Below are 16,154 nucleotides of genomic sequence, written 5' to 3' on the forward strand. Positions count from 1 at the left end.
AATGCCAGGAGAGAAACAACTCACACCTGAGCCAGCAAAACCGCGTTTTTGTACTCCTCTGTCTGCTGCCTGCAGCTACCAGACACAAAGAGGATCACAGGCAGGCTCTGAGATCTGGTTTCCAGCCTGTCCTAAGGTCCCACAGCCCTGGGGGGTCACCCTGGGGCTCCTGTTCATTCTTAAAATTAATAACAAAATTATCACTTGGTCCATTATTTTTCTCTTGTATATCTGCAACCAAAAATGGGTCCAATGCTGCTCCAGCCAAGAATGATGCGATGTTGGTGTAAAGCAAAGGGTCAAACGTGCTAATAGCCTGGAAGAGCTCCCAAAATCAGGCCTGGGGGGCTCTGAAAACCCTTGAGAGCAGTTGTAGGGGGGGTGCTTCTTGCTCTGGGATGATGCAGGAGGACGGGGCTGAGAGAGCACCCCCAAGCCAAGGGGCTGGAGAGGGCTGGCAGGGCTCAGCATCCCCCACCAAACCAAACTACCCGAGCTCACACAAGGGTGTCAGACTAAAAATAACCCATGAGTGGCACTGAAAGCCTCCCCGTGGGGAGGGGAACAGCTTCCCAGGAACAGGGTGGGAGTATTTCCCCCTAAGCTTTCTGCGGGAGAAGGAAGCAGAGCGGGCGAGGGCTTGCAGCATCATTTTTGGCACGGCGGGAAGTGTGCCGATGGGTCCTGGTCGCTAAGCATCCCGGTCGCCAGGCAACCCATGGGAATCACGGGAGATGCTGCTCCTGCTTCATTTTGGGAAAGAAAAGGAAAATAGAGGGTCTGGGGTAGAAACCCCCCCCTTATGAGTGATGCTGGGAGGGCATCGGCCATGGGATGCAGCTGGCATCCCCGCACCGAGGTACCCGTCAGGGTCCCTGCTGCCGTTTTTGGCTGCTTGCACTAATTCCACTTCTTACATTCATCTTAGTTTTAGGAAGAAAACTCATCTCTTCCAAAACTCCTGGTTAGGTTGTAGCTTTTTTGGCAGAAATTTCCCGGGAGGGTGCCAAGCTGCAGCTCCTCCAGCGCTTACCCGAGCCCTTCCCCTGCACCAACCGGGAATTTCAAGCTCCAGCTGCTTCTCCACAGCCTGGAAGAGCCCTCGGCTGCAGTCACACCACACAGCGACAACTTCCCCGGGCCCGAAACACCAAGCATCAGTTTGGATGGGTTTGCAGAATGGGGGGAAGTTTGCATTTCCCAGGGGAATTCAGTGGAGTTTGGGGGAAATGAACTGCTGTCATTTCATGAAGCATTTTATTTTCTTGCTCGTCAATCATTTCTAGTGCGTGCTAGCACGCTGCTGCCCAGGCTTACGCAAGACCAGCTCGCCACCAAACTGAAAGTTTTTTACCCTTTGCAAAGTTTTCAGCCCTTTTTCTCAGAAAGATAAACATTTGAAATAATAAAATAAGCCAAATGCCCCCCCGAGGTGCCTTCAAGTCTCTGCCTGCCTGGCCTGAGGTGCAGATGCATCAGCTCAGGCCAAAACACAACGTTTATTCCCCTTGAACTCCCCCAAACTGGGCAATTTCTAAACTTTTTTCCATGCCAGGTCCCTAGTTTTTGACCTCAAGTTTTTCTTTTGAATTGGGCCCAAGGAGTGCAGGTCCCAGAGGGGGAAAGGCAGTGACATTTCACATCACCCCGTCTCTGCCCAGGGCCAGGGCTGAGCATCCCGTGCTATAACCTCTGCAAGGGGAAGGGTTTGGGGATTGGGGGGGATTTCCCACCTGAAATCCCTCCGTGCTTCAGCCTCTGGAGATAAAACCAGGCAGCAAAACGCCCCGGTTTCTGCCAGGTGGAAATTCCCCAGTTGCTTGAAGCAGCCCCGGCAGGGCCCCATGGGGACAGGCCAGATCCTGGCAGGTATTTTGCCCCTGGCTGCCGCAGCAGAGGGGGGTGAAGACAATCCCCTTTCCTCCTCCTCTTCTTCCTCCTCTGCCCTGTGCCCTGCTGTGGGTCAGAGCAGGGAAGGGGGGCCCCAATCAGCCCCGCCCCCCCAGCCCCCAGCCTGGCTCCCCACCTCCCCGGCACCCAGCTTTCCCCTGCTCCAACGCAGCAACTGCTGGAAGGGGGGAAGGTAAAACCTCCGGCTGCGGAGCAGGCAGAGCCCAGTCACGGGCCCTGGGAAGGGGAGAGGTGATTTCCTTCAGGAGGGACCACGGGGGGAGAGATGGGCAGGGGGAGCGGGGTGCCACAGTGCGCAGCGTGACTGGGTGTGCGATACGGCAAGGTGTGCAGTGTGGCACGTTGTGCAGTGTGGCTGGGTGTGCAGCATGGCACAGTGTGCTTCGTGGCTGGGTGTGCGGCGTGGCACATTGTGCAGCGTGGCTGGGTGTGTGATACAGCAAGGTGTGCAGCGTGGCACGGTGTGTGGCATGGCTGGGTGTGTGACATGGCGAGGCGTGCGACATGGCAGGGCACAGCGTGGCTGGGTGTGCAGTGTGGCCGGGTGTACGGTGTGGCACATTGTGCAGCATGGCACGGTGTGCAGCGTATGCAGCGTGGCACATTGTGCAGCATGGCTGGGTGTGCCATATGGCAAGGTGTACAGCATGACACAATGTGCAGCATGGCTGGGTGTGCAGCATGGCCAGGTGTGCAGTGTGGCACGGTGTGCAGCGCGACTGGGTGTGCAGTTTGGCACATTGTGTTTCGCAGCTGGGTTTGCATCATGGCCGGGTGTGCGGTGTGGCACATTGTGCAGTGTGGCCAGGTGTGCTTCATGGCTGGGTGTGCAGCGTGGCACATTCTGCAGCATGGCTGGGTGTGTGACATGGCACTGTGCAGCGTGGCCAGGTGCGCTTCGTGGCTGGGTGTGCAGCGTGGCCGGGTGTGCGGCATGGCCAGGTGTGCAGCATGGCCGGGTGTGCAGCGTGGCTGGGTGTGCTGAATTCATGGCTGGGTGTGCAGCGTGGCTGGGTGTGCAGTGTGGCTGGGTGTGCTTCATGGCTGGGTGTGCAGCGTGGCTGGCTGTGCGGCATGGCCGGGTGTGCAGTGTGACTGGGTGTGCAGTGTGGCTGGGTGTGCAGCATGGCTGGGCGTGCAGTGTGGCTGGGTGTGCTTCATGGCTGGGTGTGCAGCGTGGCTGGGTGTGCAGCGTGGCTGGGTGTGCTTCATGGCTGGGTGTGCAGCGTGGCTGGGTGTGCTTCATGGCTGGGTGTGCAGCGTGGCTGGGTGTGCAGCGTGGCTGGGTGTGCTTCATGGCTGGGTGTGCAGCATGGCTGGGTGTGCAGCGTGGCCGGGTGTGCGGCGTGGCCAGGTGTGCAGCATGGCTGGGTGTGCAGCATGGCCAGGTGTGCAGCGTGGCCGGGTGTGCGGCGTGGCCAGGTGTGCAGCATGGCTGGGTGTGCAGCATGGCCAGGTGTGCAGCGTGGCACATTGTGCGGTGTGGCCGGGTGTGCGACACGTCAGTGTGCAGCGTGACCGGGTGTGCAGTCTGGCCGGGTGTGCAGCACCTCGCACAGGGAGACAGAGCACCCCCGTTACGTTTTGGCTCAAACCCCAGGCGCTACTTGCTCGGCGTGGAAGAACTGACGCCCTAAAAACGTCGGGTTTTTCCCCAAGGAGAGCCCCGCTCGTTGCCTTCAAGCGGCTCTTTGCTCAGACGAGCCGCGGCCTCCGCAGCCGCTCAGAGTGCCCCAAACCTGCAGCACTTCCTTCCCTCCGTGGCACCTTCCTGCCCAGCGGGACCATCCCAGTCCAGCCCAGTACACCAGCTAACCTGCCTTACTGCAACAAGGTACAAGCAGGGAGAAGCCTCCCCACACCCCCCCCACACCCCTCCAGGATGTGGCTGCTGGGTTTTCCCTGCGGGAACCAGAGTTCTGCTGAAACTACTTTTTTTTTAGCCATTTTTGAACACGAAATGTAGCAAACCGCCCCAAAACAAAAAGTCCTGCGAGGTTTCCCCAAGCGCTGACGGGAGCCACGTCTCCCAACGCGTCGTGTTCCTGTTCCCTCTTTGAAGCCACTTCCCCAAACAGAGCAGGACGGCCTTGCCGCGATGCCACCGCCGCCACCAACGCTGTCCCTCCGTGTCCCACGGGAGCTGCAGTCCCATCCCGGGGAAAAACACAGCCCAGCCAGAGGGATTGCCACCCCTTGGGAGGGTTTTCCATGGGAAAACTCTAACTTTACCCTCGTGGTTCCCCAGGGGAAGGTCTCCCTGGGATTTTTGTGCCTGACATATCAGGTTTTACCCCTCCTGCTTGCCAGGATCCCTCAGTGGAGGAGATGTGGGTATCGCACGGTGCAATTTGAAACACGAGCAACACTTTGCACGGAAGGTTCCCAGCTCCGTCTACCCCTCATGAGTAATAACTCTGCCAGCGAAAAAGCAAAATGATTCAGACGCTGCTTTCCCAGCCCCCAGCGCCTGGAAAGAGCCTTTATGCTGAATATTAATAATAGCTGAGCGCGAAGGCACGGAAACGCGGAGCCTGGGGACTTGGGGCGCTTATGTGTGTCTCACTAGCGCGTGCGAAGCTTCGCTGGCAAAGTGAGGGTGTGTTTCCCGTGCATGTGAGCTGCATGGGCATCCCCCCACCATCCTTCACAGCCCCCGTGGAGCGTGCAGCCCCCCCATCCCCTGTGGCCACTGCTCTCTAACACCCATGACTCTCCAGACTCACACAACTCTTCCCGCTCCTGTTCTCACTTGTGCCCTCGCGGGCAAGGCTGGGAGCTGCCCATTGGGACTGCGGATCCCGAAGGATGAGCCGTATCCCAACGCTGCCCTTCCCTGCCCGGCGCCGGGAAGCTCATGAACGCCTGGGTTTGGCTCCAGCCACGAGGATGGACCACCCACGGCAGCGCAGAGGTGAACTCGTAGCATCCCCCCTGCCCTCGCTGATGCCAGCGGAGGTGATTTTGCCTGCGGGTGGGAATGGGACCGTTCCTGGGGTGTTCCTGCACTCCACCAAGCCCCACTGTCACCCCTTCCCCAGGGCTTCCTCCAGCACGAAGACACCAAGGAGGGATAGGTGACAGATGAAACGGGATATTACAGCTGGCTGTCCCCTCCCCTCCCCAACAGACTTCATGGCCCCGATGGCCACCTCGTCCTGGAAATACCCCTGTGCTGTCCACAGTTTCAGGCTAAGACTTGGGGGGAGCCCCCCCAAGACACACCATGCTCAGGCCCTGCCACCAGCGCCGACCTCTCCCCACCTCCCTGCCCTAACGCCGGTGCCTTCCCTGGCTTATCACCAGCTCCCTGTCACCTCCCTGGGACAGTCCCAGCCCTATGCAGCACCCCCGAGCCCCCCCCCCCAAGTCCTTTCTGATCCCAAGCCAAGTGGTCAGACGCCCCTGAATATCCTCACGGGTGCTGGGCTGGTGAGCGCAGGAGGGGCAGGAACCGCCCCGCCGTTGGGCAAACATTGAGGCCGGCCAGAGATAGCAGAGCCCAGGCACCTCCCGATCGCTGGCAGCAGGGTGGGAAGCACTGCACACCCCTGCCCTTGTGTCCCCAAAGCTCCTGAGCAACCCGGTATCGCTGCCACACATATGGGGAGGGCTAAGGAAGCCCTGCCTGGCCACCCACCTGCAGGCAGGTGGCTGGATGGGTGCGCTGGGGAGGGGACGACCGCTATGGGAAAGGGTGCCCCAATCCTGCACCCACCCAGCCTGCCCACCCTCAGCTCTCCCCCTGCCCCCCCCATGGCACCCAGCGTGCCCCCCTCCAAGAGCGGGCAGAGGTTCTCACCTTGGTGGAGGACGAGGGAGTTGCCTTTGCCCCCCCAGCCGGTCCCGCTCGCCACCACCAGCAGTGGGGACAGGCGATGGTGTCGCCAGCAGGGAGGTTTGGCCCGGTGGGTGCGTGTCCCGTGGGTTGATACTGGGGAGGGGGGGGTAAAACCACTCCTCCCCGCCGCCTGCTTCCGGAAAGGGCTCACGGTCGCTGCACTGACGCCGGGGAGGAAGAGGAGGCTGGAGCTGAGGAAGGCCCAGGACCCCTCAGCTGCCCACCCAGCCTTCCCCACCTTGGTCCCGCGGGCGGGTTGGGGCAGGTCTTGGGATTGGTTGGGAATTTGGGCAGGGAGCCCCAGGCAGCCGGTGTTCAGGCTGGTCCTGCTCGTACCTGGGAGGAGCTGGCAAAGCCCCTGCCACTGCAGGGGTGTCCCCCCCCACCCCAAAACCAGGGGGTGGGGGATGCCCCAACACTGCGGAAGAACCCAAGCCAGGAAGGAGGATGGTGCAAGAGCTGCCGGGGACGATGTTCGCGGTCACGGGGCGGCCGTCCAGCACCGCCACACCCCCAGGCCACAGCAACACCTCCCTGCTTCTAGGGTGCACCAGGCCCCCCTTTAATGCTCCTCTGAGGACCCCCTCCACAGCTGGACATCAAGGCCGGCCACCCAGTCCCCCAGAAAACCCCAGCCCAACCCCAGGGCTCTGCCAAAACAGTTTGGGGATGCCAAGGGGCCGAGGACAAGCTGGAGGAGGAGGGGAGCAATGGGGTGCACCCTGTGGCCTCCCACCTCATGGCATGCAATCCCGGGCAGTGGTGGAAGTGGTGGGGAGCACCCCCGTGCCGAATGAGAACGGGGAAGTGGTGGGGCGAAGCTGGTCAGGCAGTTCCCCAAACCCCTGGTGGGAGCTTGCAGGGTTTTGGGGAGCTGCAGCCCCCCCGGGGATCCCCCCCACCCATCTATGGCTGCCCCCCATCATGCAGCCCTGTCACCGGCACAGCAGGGTCCCTCCCTGCGGGGCATCCCCTGCCTTGGAGAGGTGTTCAGAGCCAGGTCTCCTCCCCACCCCTTCCTCCTCCGCTCAGCCCTGCTGCCCCCAAATTAACCCCCACTTCGAGGTGTGATGCCTGGGAGCAACTGACATTACACCAGGCACAACCTTCCCACTACAGCCACTGGAAGACAGCTGGAGCACCCGGCAGCACGCTCCAGCAGCTGGGAACGGAGGGCCAGCAGGACGTCCTTGCACCCCAAGACAGGGGAGGGAAGAGACACAGAGACCAAAACGCTTCTGGCCATGAGCAAAGACTCTCTCAGGGGCCAGGAGAGCTTTGGCTGGACACGGGTCAAGCCCCGTCACCCTCTCCCCAGTCCAGCTCAGCCACCAGTGGTGCCCAGAGCTCCCGCAGCAGCTCTCCCACGCACGCAGAGCAGTGCTGACAGCCTGCGCCCACTCTCCCGCCTGAAGCCACTCAAGATATTTAAATGCCTAAATACCCTCAAAGGGATGGAGCTACCTCTGCACGCCCCGGATGGTCTGGCAAGGGGCAGGGGGAGGCCCGGTGGGCAGCGGGGGAGAGACCACCGGTTCTGGGGACCCCTCTGCTGGCCTCCGCGGCTCCGTGGAGCCGGGAAGAGGCATCAGCCCTGCGTACCCCTTTCCTCCACACCCCTTTTCCTCTTCATCCCCTCACCCTGGTCCCATCTCGCCCGCACACTCCCAAGGAGGTGTCTGGGCTCCACACAAGTTTGGAAGAGACCCTGGCACGCTGCCTTCCGTGCCCTGGCCAGCGCAGCCCCCCAGGCAGCAGGGCAACCCTTTCCCCCTGCTAATCCCTGCCAAAAATTAACCCAAGATCCACCTCCCCCCCCCCCCCTCCCCCCGCGAGCCCCTGGTGGATTCAGCCCCGTGACTTACAGGAAAGCTGGCTGAACAGCCTGCTGAGCCATCCCATGCTCCTGCACCGAGGGTGAGCTCGTAGCTACGAAACGCTCAAGAGAAGCAGGTTTCCCCCTCGCCTCCCCCCTTCCCCAAACCACCCTCTTCATTGGCACAGAGAGAAGCGATAAAATCTGACGGGATTTATTAATAGCACCTCTCCCATCACTAGGGAGCAGTGCTTCGGGAAAGGTTTTGAGCATCCCAGCGTGGGGCTACTCGAGGGAAAAAGGCACCAACTTACTTTCGCCAGGGAGCAGGGCCGAGGCTGGAGGGTCGGCGTGATGGAGGTCGAGGCCACAGGTTGCAGCTCCAGAGCCACCAGCAAATGTTTGAGGGCACCAAGAAGGAGCAGAAGAAGTTGCGTCTAGAAGAAGAGCGGGGAGACGATGCCGGGAGAGGCGGTTGGGGGGTGTCCTTTGAGCCAGGAGGGTTGGACGGAGCGGTCCCCACTCACTCCAAGCGAGTAGAGGGATGCTACATGTTATTGCTGCCATCTTGAGGCCGGCCAACCTGAGCTGGAGAAATAGCCTCTGCCCCCCCACAGCACCCCAAGGAGTGTGGGGCCCCCCTGGCCCTCATGACCTCTAGTGAGTTCTAGCAAAGCAGTTATTTTGTTATTTACTCCAATAATCAATCTTGTTTCACTTCTAGGGGATGAAAAAGCCTTTTCCCAAGTGGCTCAGGCCCCAAACCCCTGAAAACAGCGGGAGTAAGAGCGGGTGTGTGTCTGATACCAGCAGCGAGGTGCCAAGCCACAGGCGGGATGCCAGAGCAGGATTTGTGTTCTGGGGTGTTTTTTGGGATCTGTCAGTAGGAGCTGGGACAAGTGCTACCAATGCGGTGCCTGTGTGAGCATTGGGGGGTCCCCGCCAGCACCCTGTCTCTCCTCAGCCCTTGGGAGCAGTGGGGTGAGGCCTTCAGGGTTGGAAGGGGATGGGGGATCGGGCGCTGAGGATTAGCAGGAAAGGGCCAAATATGGGGCTGGATTTAATCTTCTTTTGCCATCTGATGGTCCCTGGTGAGGACACTGCTCAGGTCGCTGGGTCCTGGAGCTCTTCCACCCGTGACACCTCCAGCGGGGCAAAGCAGGCAGCAGGGAGGGCTAGAATCCAACAGCATCCTCCAAAAATTATCTTCTGACATATTCCTGATTGTTTGAACTCCAACTCAGCCCATGCCCACAGACTGTCCTCCCTCACCCAGCCCAGCCACCCCGCTCCTGGGGTTCAGCCACGATGGGTTCACTCAGCCCAGCAGAGCTGAGATCCTGATGGGGGCTTGGAGCAACCCCAAAGCCCTTCCCTGACACCCTGCTTTGGAGGAAACCTTTTGCTTCTGCCTGGCCCCGGAGGAAAGAAGTTCCCTCTGAGAAGGGCTCCCTCGGGTCCACGTTGGACACGAAGCAGCTGGAGAGGCAGGATTGTGTTGGGATGGGGGACCTGCTCCCCCCCCACCCTGGGATGTCAGTGATGGATGAGTCTGAGGTGACCATGTCTGGTCACCTTGGAGCAGCAGGACAACCCCATCCAGAGCTGCTGGTGGTCACCACTGCAGGGTTGGAAGGGTGGTGGCCGTGAAGTGCAGAGGAAAAGATCTCCAGCTTCAGCACACCCGGGCATCCGCCCATCTCCGGGCTGTGGGAACTGGTGGCATTGCCTGTGCTGTTGCCATGGGGTTGCCATGGTATTTGTATCTGCGGTTGCCACGGTGACAGGAGGAGGCTGGGAGTGGGGGGCTGCTGCCAGGGCTGACAGGATGTCCCCCAGACCCCACACAGATGAGTTACAGGACTGACCGACCTGTGGTTCCCCAAGTTCTCCTTCTTGCCCTTCTTGAAGATAAGAGTGATGTGACCTTTCCAGGGAATTGAACGCAGAATCTGTAGCTGGAGTCTGCTAGAAGCAGCTCTGCTATCTGCGTGTCCTCTCTCCTTCCTGGGGGGCGGGGTGGGACAGGAGCCAGGGAGAACCGAAAGGCATTCTCCAAAGTGGGGTGTCAGGGAAGGGCTTTGGGGTTGCTCCAAGGCCCCGGCAGGATCTCGGCTCTGCTGGGCTGAGTAAACCCATCGTGGTTGAACCGAGACACCAGGGGCGGGATGGCTGGGCTGGGCCGGGCAAGGGACCTCCTGGGTGAATGCTTCCAGGGATGGAGCATCTACAGCTTCTCTGGGCAACCTGTTCCCATGTCTCACCACCCTTGTAAAGAAATTCTTCCTTATCGCCAGTCTAAATCTCCCCTCTTTCAGTTTAAAACCGTTGCCCCTTGTCCTGTCACTACAGGCCTTGGTAAAAAGTCTTTCTCCATCTTTCTATAAGCCCCCTTTATATACTGAAACATAAGAGACCACAATAAGGTCTCCCTGGAGCCTTCTCCAGCTGAACCCCCCAACTCCCTCAGCCTGTCCTCACAGGGGGGTGCTCCAGCCCCCCAGGCATCTTCGTGGCCTTCTCTGGCCCCGCTCGAGCAGGTCCGTGTCCTTCTGCTGTTGGTGCCCCCAGAGCTGGACCCAGCACTGCAGGGGGGTCTCCCAAGAGCGGAGCAGAGGGGGAGAATCCCCCCCTCACCCTGTTGCCCACACTGCTCTGGGTGCAGCCCAGGACACCGCTGGTTTTCTGGGCTGCAAGTGCACGCTGACAGCTCATGTCCCGTTTTTCATCCACCAGTACTCCCAAGTCCTTCTCCACAGGGCTGCTCTCAATCTCTTCATCCCCCAGTCTGTGTTGATACTGGGGATTGCCCCGACCCCTGGGCAGGATCTTGCGCTTGGCGTTGTTGAACTTCATGCAGTTCACATGGGCCCACTTCTCCAGGCTGTCCAGGCCCCCCTCTGGATGACACATCCCTTCGCTCCAGTGAATCAGCTGCACCACACAGGTTGGTGTCATCTGCAAACTTGTTGAGGCTGCACTCGATCCCTCTGTTCACGTCACTAAGGAAGATAACAAACAATGTCAGTCCCAATATGGACCCACGAGGGACATCACTTGTCATTCATCTCCACTTGGACATTGAGTCCTTGACACCAATCTTTTCACAGAATCACAGAATCATCTAGGTTGGAAAAGACCTTGAAGATCATCTAGTTATGATGTGGATGTGGCCTTCCAGCCAATTCCTTATCCATGGAATAGTCCATCCATCAAACCTGTATCTCTCCAATTTAGAGACAAGGTTGTCATGTGGGACCATGTCAAAGGCCTTGCAGAAGTCAAGAGAAATTATATCAGTTGCTCTTCCCTTACCCACCAACACCATCACTCCATTGTAAAAGGCCACCAGCTTGCCCTTGGTGAAGCCGTGTTGGCTGTCTCTAAACAACCCCCCACCTTCCATATGCTTTGACAGGTTTTCCAGAAGGACCTGTGCCATGATCTGGCCAGGCACAGAGGTGAGGCTGAATGGTTGGTAGTTCCCAGTCCACCTTTTTCACCCTTTTTAAAGACAGGTGCAATATTTCCCTTCTGGGGACTTCACCAGACTGCCAGGACTTTTCAAAGACGATGGAGTGTGGCTTAGCAACTACATCTACTATGGGGTGCATGTCTTCAGGTCCCGTGGACTCATGTATGTCCAGGTTCCTCAGATGGTCTCAAATTTGATCCTCCCCTAGAATGGGTGGGACTTCATTCTTGATTCAGGGAACTGAGAGAGATGTGGGAAGAAAAATTGACCCTGTAAACTGAGGCAAAAAAATTCTTCAGGACCTCAGTCTGCTCCAGGGCAGCTGTCACCAGATCCCTTGTCTAATTTATTGAGGGGAAGCCACTTCTTTTATCATCATTTTCTGACTAACAAACCTATAGAAGACCTTCATATTATTCTTCACATCTCACCTCCTCTTGTTGGGCTTTCTATCACCTGGATTAGGAAACTCAGTGCGAGGCCGTCACACCCCTCACCCTCGGCCCAGTGTTCCCAAACCCCGCAACCATCCTGTTGCACAGAAACATGTCCTCAACACCAGAGCAGAACTAGATTTCCCTCCAGCTGAGCCTGTGTGGCGAGCTGGGCTGACCTCCTGCCCATCCTTCCCCGCGGGTTTCCCTGCAGCCGCACAGACACCCCGCCGGGGTGACCCGGGGCCCCCATGGCACTGACACAGCCTGACGCCTTCTTCGGGGCAGGACGGAGAGTCTCAGGCCGCTCGGGGGTGCTGGGCTCAGGCTTTTCCCTCCTCCTCGTCACACAGGCTCAGCTGGCAGACACCTGATGTGACAGGGACAACTCCCGGACTTCTCTCACGGAGAGTGTCAAGGGAGCTCCTCCCGGAGGGCCTCTCTGTCCCTGTGGCAAATTCTCCTGGAGGAAATCGAATGAATATCTACGATGCGTGTGTCTGTAAAGCGATGTCCCTTACTCCTTCTTGGGAGCCCGTATGGTGGAGAATCCCCAGGGCCACCCCAGCGCTGCTGATAAAGAATATCTGCTTGACAGGGAAGAACTTGACTGTTGAGTGGATTTCTTTGTTCCAGGTGAAAAGAGCCAATGAGCTGAGCTGTCCAGTCACCCTGTTACTGCAGTTGGTGCCCCGCAGCCCCCGGGCTCTGGAGGGGGGCAGGAGGCAGGAGGCAGGGTGCAGGCAGGCACAGTCCCTGCCTGCTCTGGCAGGAGCAGCTCTGGGCCAAGCAAACGTCCCCGTCGTGGTGCTTACGGACGCGGGGCCGGACAGAGGGGACAAAGCCCGGGGGAGCTGGGAGCCAGGACCTGGGGGAGACCCGGCAGAGGAGCCGGGGGGGTCAGCAAGGGACCCAAAGGGGAGGTTTGGCAAAGGGACGGGGGAGAAGGCGCATCAAGGGCTGGGTGAAGAACCACGGCACCAGGGATGGAGACAAGATACTTTAATTTTTTTACATTTCAGGTGGAGTCACCACAGGGACTTTCCCAGCCCTCACCGCCATCTGCTGTCTCCGGGGTGCCCGCTGGAATCAGCATTGGTGTTGCCTCGGGGGCTTGCGGAAGCGCCTGCGGCAGGACTGGCAGCGCCGTTGCCACCAGGCCTTGGTACCCCTGCAGAGCTGGGCACAGCCCTCCCACGCCCGGCCACGCGTCCTGCCCGCGGGCACCCGCTGCTGGGGACTGGGCTCCGCTGGGCTGCTCCTGCCCGGAGCCGCCGGGATGGTGCTGCCCAGGCTCACGGGGCTGCTGCTGCCCGACTTCACGGGGCTGCTCCCGTCCATCTCCAAGGACTCCACGTTGGGAATCCTTGTCTCCTTGTCCCCATCCTCAGCCCTGTCGGTGTCCATGTGCGGCACCGGCAGCTCCGCTCCATTGCTCCGCAGCCATATTTCGATCACCAGCGTCCGCAGGCGGGCGTGGGGACTGCCGGGGGCCGGCTCCACATCCCTGGGTGTGTGCGCCTTGTCCCCCTCATCCCCAGGGACCTGCTCTTGCCTGGTCCCTGCTGACTGCTCCAGTGGGGGGTCCTGGCCCAGGGCTGCTCCCAGGCTCTCCACCAGCCCCTCATCTTCCTCCGGGGACTGGGCGGGTCCCGAGCGCTTTTGCGCCGCCAGCTCCGCCATGGCACCGGGGCAGGGCTCCGGGAAGGAGCAGAGGGTGTCCACGGAACTGGAGCTGCTCGTCGAGAGGGAGCTCAGGGATGATATCCGGGGTAGTGGGCACAGGCGCTCCATGCTCGGTGCCTTCGCGCTGTCACTGCAGAGGAGGAGAGGGAGGTGAACCTGCTGCACCCCGGCCCCTCCGGCGGGACGGGCAGGGCTGCCCGGCGTGGGCAGGGCACGGGCTGAGGGTCTGGGGCAGGATCTGGGGGTCTCCCCCAGCACTCACCATGTCTCCAGGCTTGGTGCGGGCTCCTTCCTTCCTCTGTGCTTCGGTAGAGAAGCCTCCAAGGAAGCCAACAGAGCGAGCTCAGGCCTGCCATGAGGTTTGCAGGGTGCTTGGGGCCAGGTCGAAAAAACCAACTGTCTGCACGGATACCCCGTGCCGTGCCCTGCTGCACCATGTTCGGCCGTGTCATGCCATGCCATGGGTTCCCACGCCGTGCCATGCCATTCCATGCCATGCTGTGTTGTAGCCTCCCATGACATTCTGTGGCATGTCATGCTCTGCCATACTATGCCATCATGCTTTGCCGTGCCATGCAGTGTTGCACCATGATGCTGTCCCACGCCGTGCCACACCATGCTGTGTTGCACCATGATGCCGTCCCACGCCGTGCCGTGTGCTGTGCAGTTGGGCCATGCCGTGCCACACGGTGCCATGCCATGCCATTTCCAGTCTGCTTGGTGCCAGGGCCGCTCACTCCTCAGGTTCTCCAGCTCAGCTTCCACTGTCATCCATCGTTTTGTCTCCTGCCTCTTCCTCTGCAGGACCACAAGAGCTGGGTGAGACGGGAGCACCTCCCAGGCCCACAGCACCCCCCACCCCACCCCACGCCATCCCACTCCCCGGCGCAGCGCGGTGCACCCGTCACCTACCCATAACCAGTAGGCCGCCAGCATGGCGCCAGCCAGGAGGAACAGCAGGATGAGCATCACTAGCGGCAGCATCTCGGCCGAGGTGGGCCCGTTGCCACACGCCATGATTGTGGGCCCAGTGCGGCTGCGGCCTTTTATTTTGGGGCAGGTGGGCGGAGCCCCTTTGTGACATCACGTGCTGGGCAGAGCCCCCTTTGTGACACCCAGCAGCCACTCCTGCCATGTCCTTCCCCCTGCGTGGAGGGGCTGGGGTGTCCCCCTCAAAATCACAGAATCCCAGAATCAGTTGGAAAAGCCCTTGAAGCTCCTCCAGTCCAACCATGAACCTCACCCTGACCGTTCCCAACTCCACCAGATCCCTCAGCGCTGGGTCAACCCGACTCTTCAACCCCTCCAGGGATGGGGACTCCCCCCCTGCCCTGGGCAGCCCATTCCATTCAGTGGGCACCTGGGCAACTCCTGGAATGGGAAAAGTAAGATAAGGGGGAGCTCGAAGAAAGAGACACAGAGACCCTATTGTAGGAGGATGATTCTGCTGATTTAGGAAGGAGGCACCTGGACTTTACTTCACAGCGCTCGCTCTGGACAGAGGGTCAGCTGGCGACCAGCGTGAAGAAGACTGCTTACTTCTTCCCTCGACCAGCAAAGACCCTCACCCTATTTTCACTACACGTGCTGGGACTGCGTAAATGAATTCTGGGAACACCTTATCATAAGACACCCCTTTCTAGGAAATCTAATGAATATCTACGATGCGTGTGTCTGTAAAGCGATGTCCCTTACTCCTTCTTGGGAGCCCGTATGGTGGAGAATCCCCAGGGCCACCCCAGCGCTGCTGATAAAGAATATCTGCTTGACAGGGAAGAACTTGACTGTTGAGTGAATTTCTTTGTTTCAGGTGAAAAGAGCCAATGAGCTGAGCTGTCCAGTCACCCTGTTACTGCAGTTGGTGCCCCGCAGCCCCCGGGCTCTGGAGGGGGGCAGGAGGCAGGAGGCAGGGTGCAGGCAGGCACGGTCCCTGCCTGCTCTGGCAGGAGCAGCTCTGGGCCAAGCAAACGTCCCCGTCGTGGTGCTTACGGACGCGGGGCCGGACAGAGGGGACAAAGCCCGGGGGAGCTGGGAGCCAGGACCTGGGGGAGACCCGGCAGAGGAGCCGGGGGGGTCAGCAAGGGACCCAAAGGGGAGGTTTGGCAAAGGGACGGGGGAGAAGGCGCATCAAGGGCTGGGTAAAGAACCACGGCACCAGGGATGGAGACAAGATACTTTAATTTTTTTATTTTTCACGTGGGTTCACCCCAGGGAGGTTCCCATCCCTACAGCCCTGTCCTGGTTTTGGCCAGGGTAGAGTTAACTTTTTTTGGGCTGAGAGGGAGCACAGCTGAAGGGCTGGGTCCTGATCGACCCTTGGAGCATTCCATGTCATGTGACGTCAAAGCTGAGCATATAGGTGGGCGCCTGCTCTCCCATCTTCTTTTTCTGTCCCCCCTCTATTTCACCGCGTTGGGGAGGGAGCAAACAACTGCTCACGTGGCGATTTGCTACCGGCTGCATTCAAACCACAACCACCCCCCGATCTGCTGTCTCCAGGGTGCCCGCTGGAATCAGCGTCGGTGTTGCCTCGGGGGCTTGCGGAACTGCCTGCGGCAGGACTGGCAGCGCCTTTGCCACCAGGCCTTGGTACACCTGCAGAGCTGGGCACAGCCCTCCCACAGGCCACAGCACCCCCCGCAGAGCCCCCGGGCTTCCCGGCCACGCGTCCTGCCCGCGGGCACCCGCTGCTGGGGACTGGGCTCTTCTGGGCTGCTGCTGCCCAGAGACGCCAGGATGGTGCTGCCCAGGCTCACGGGGCTGCTGCTGCCCAACTCCATGGAGCTGCTCCAGTCCATCTCCAAGGATTCCATGCTCGAAATCCATGTCTTCTTGTCCCCATCCTCAGCCATGTTGGTGTCCATGTGCGGCACCGGTAGCTCTATTCCATTGGCCTCGAGCCACATTCTGGCAATCAACATCCGCGCGCGGGCACGGGGACTGCTGAGGCCCGGCTTCACATGCCTTGGTGTCTGCACCTTGTCCCCCTCA

At 60.0% G+C, this 16,154-nt stretch overlaps 2 protein-coding genes across 5 annotated transcripts in view; both read right to left on the reverse strand.

Moving 5' to 3' along the window:
- PTK2B (protein tyrosine kinase 2 beta) overlaps positions 1–5,840 on the reverse strand; it is a 28,604-nt gene extending 22,764 nt beyond the window's left edge. For all 4 annotated transcript variants that reach the window (XM_074861254.1, XM_074861253.1, XM_074861252.1 and 1 more), the window contains exon 1: positions 5,714–5,840. The gene's annotated coding sequence lies outside the window, so the exon portion shown is untranslated. The remainder of the gene's footprint in view (positions 1–5,713) is intronic.
- Positions 5,841–12,464: 6,624 nt separating this feature from the next.
- On the reverse strand, positions 12,465–14,194 carry LOC141941591 (uncharacterized). The gene is made up of 3 exons (XM_074864564.1): positions 14,076–14,194; positions 13,426–13,961; positions 12,465–13,293 (listed from the first exon to the last, which is right to left on the reverse strand). The coding sequence occupies exons 1-3, from the start codon at positions 14,178–14,180 to the stop codon at positions 12,567–12,569; spliced, it is 1,368 nt and encodes a 455-aa protein (XP_074720665.1). The 5' UTR covers positions 14,181–14,194; the 3' UTR covers positions 12,465–12,566.
- Positions 14,195–16,154: the final 1,960 nt, after the last annotated feature.

This window comes from Strix uralensis, chromosome 3 (assembly GCF_047716275.1).
Source record: "Strix uralensis isolate ZFMK-TIS-50842 chromosome 3, bStrUra1, whole genome shotgun sequence".
In the NCBI taxonomy this organism is placed as follows: Eukaryota; Metazoa; Chordata; class Aves; order Strigiformes; family Strigidae; genus Strix; species Strix uralensis.

Bases quoted from the DNA above. Each gene is read 5' to 3' on its own strand.
- LOC141941591 (XM_074864564.1), bottom strand. From the start codon at position 14,180: ATGGCGTGTGGCAACGGGCCCACCTCGGCCGAGATGCTGCCGCTAGTG. The intron at 13,962-14,075 runs GTAGGTGACGGG...GTGGTCCTGCAG, and splicing joins TGGCGGCCTACTGGTTATGG to AGGAAGAGGCAGGAGACAAA. The intron at 13,294-13,425 runs GTGAGTGCTGGG...CCTCCTCTGCAG, and splicing joins GCACCAAGCCTGGAGACATG to TGACAGCGCGAAGGCACCGA.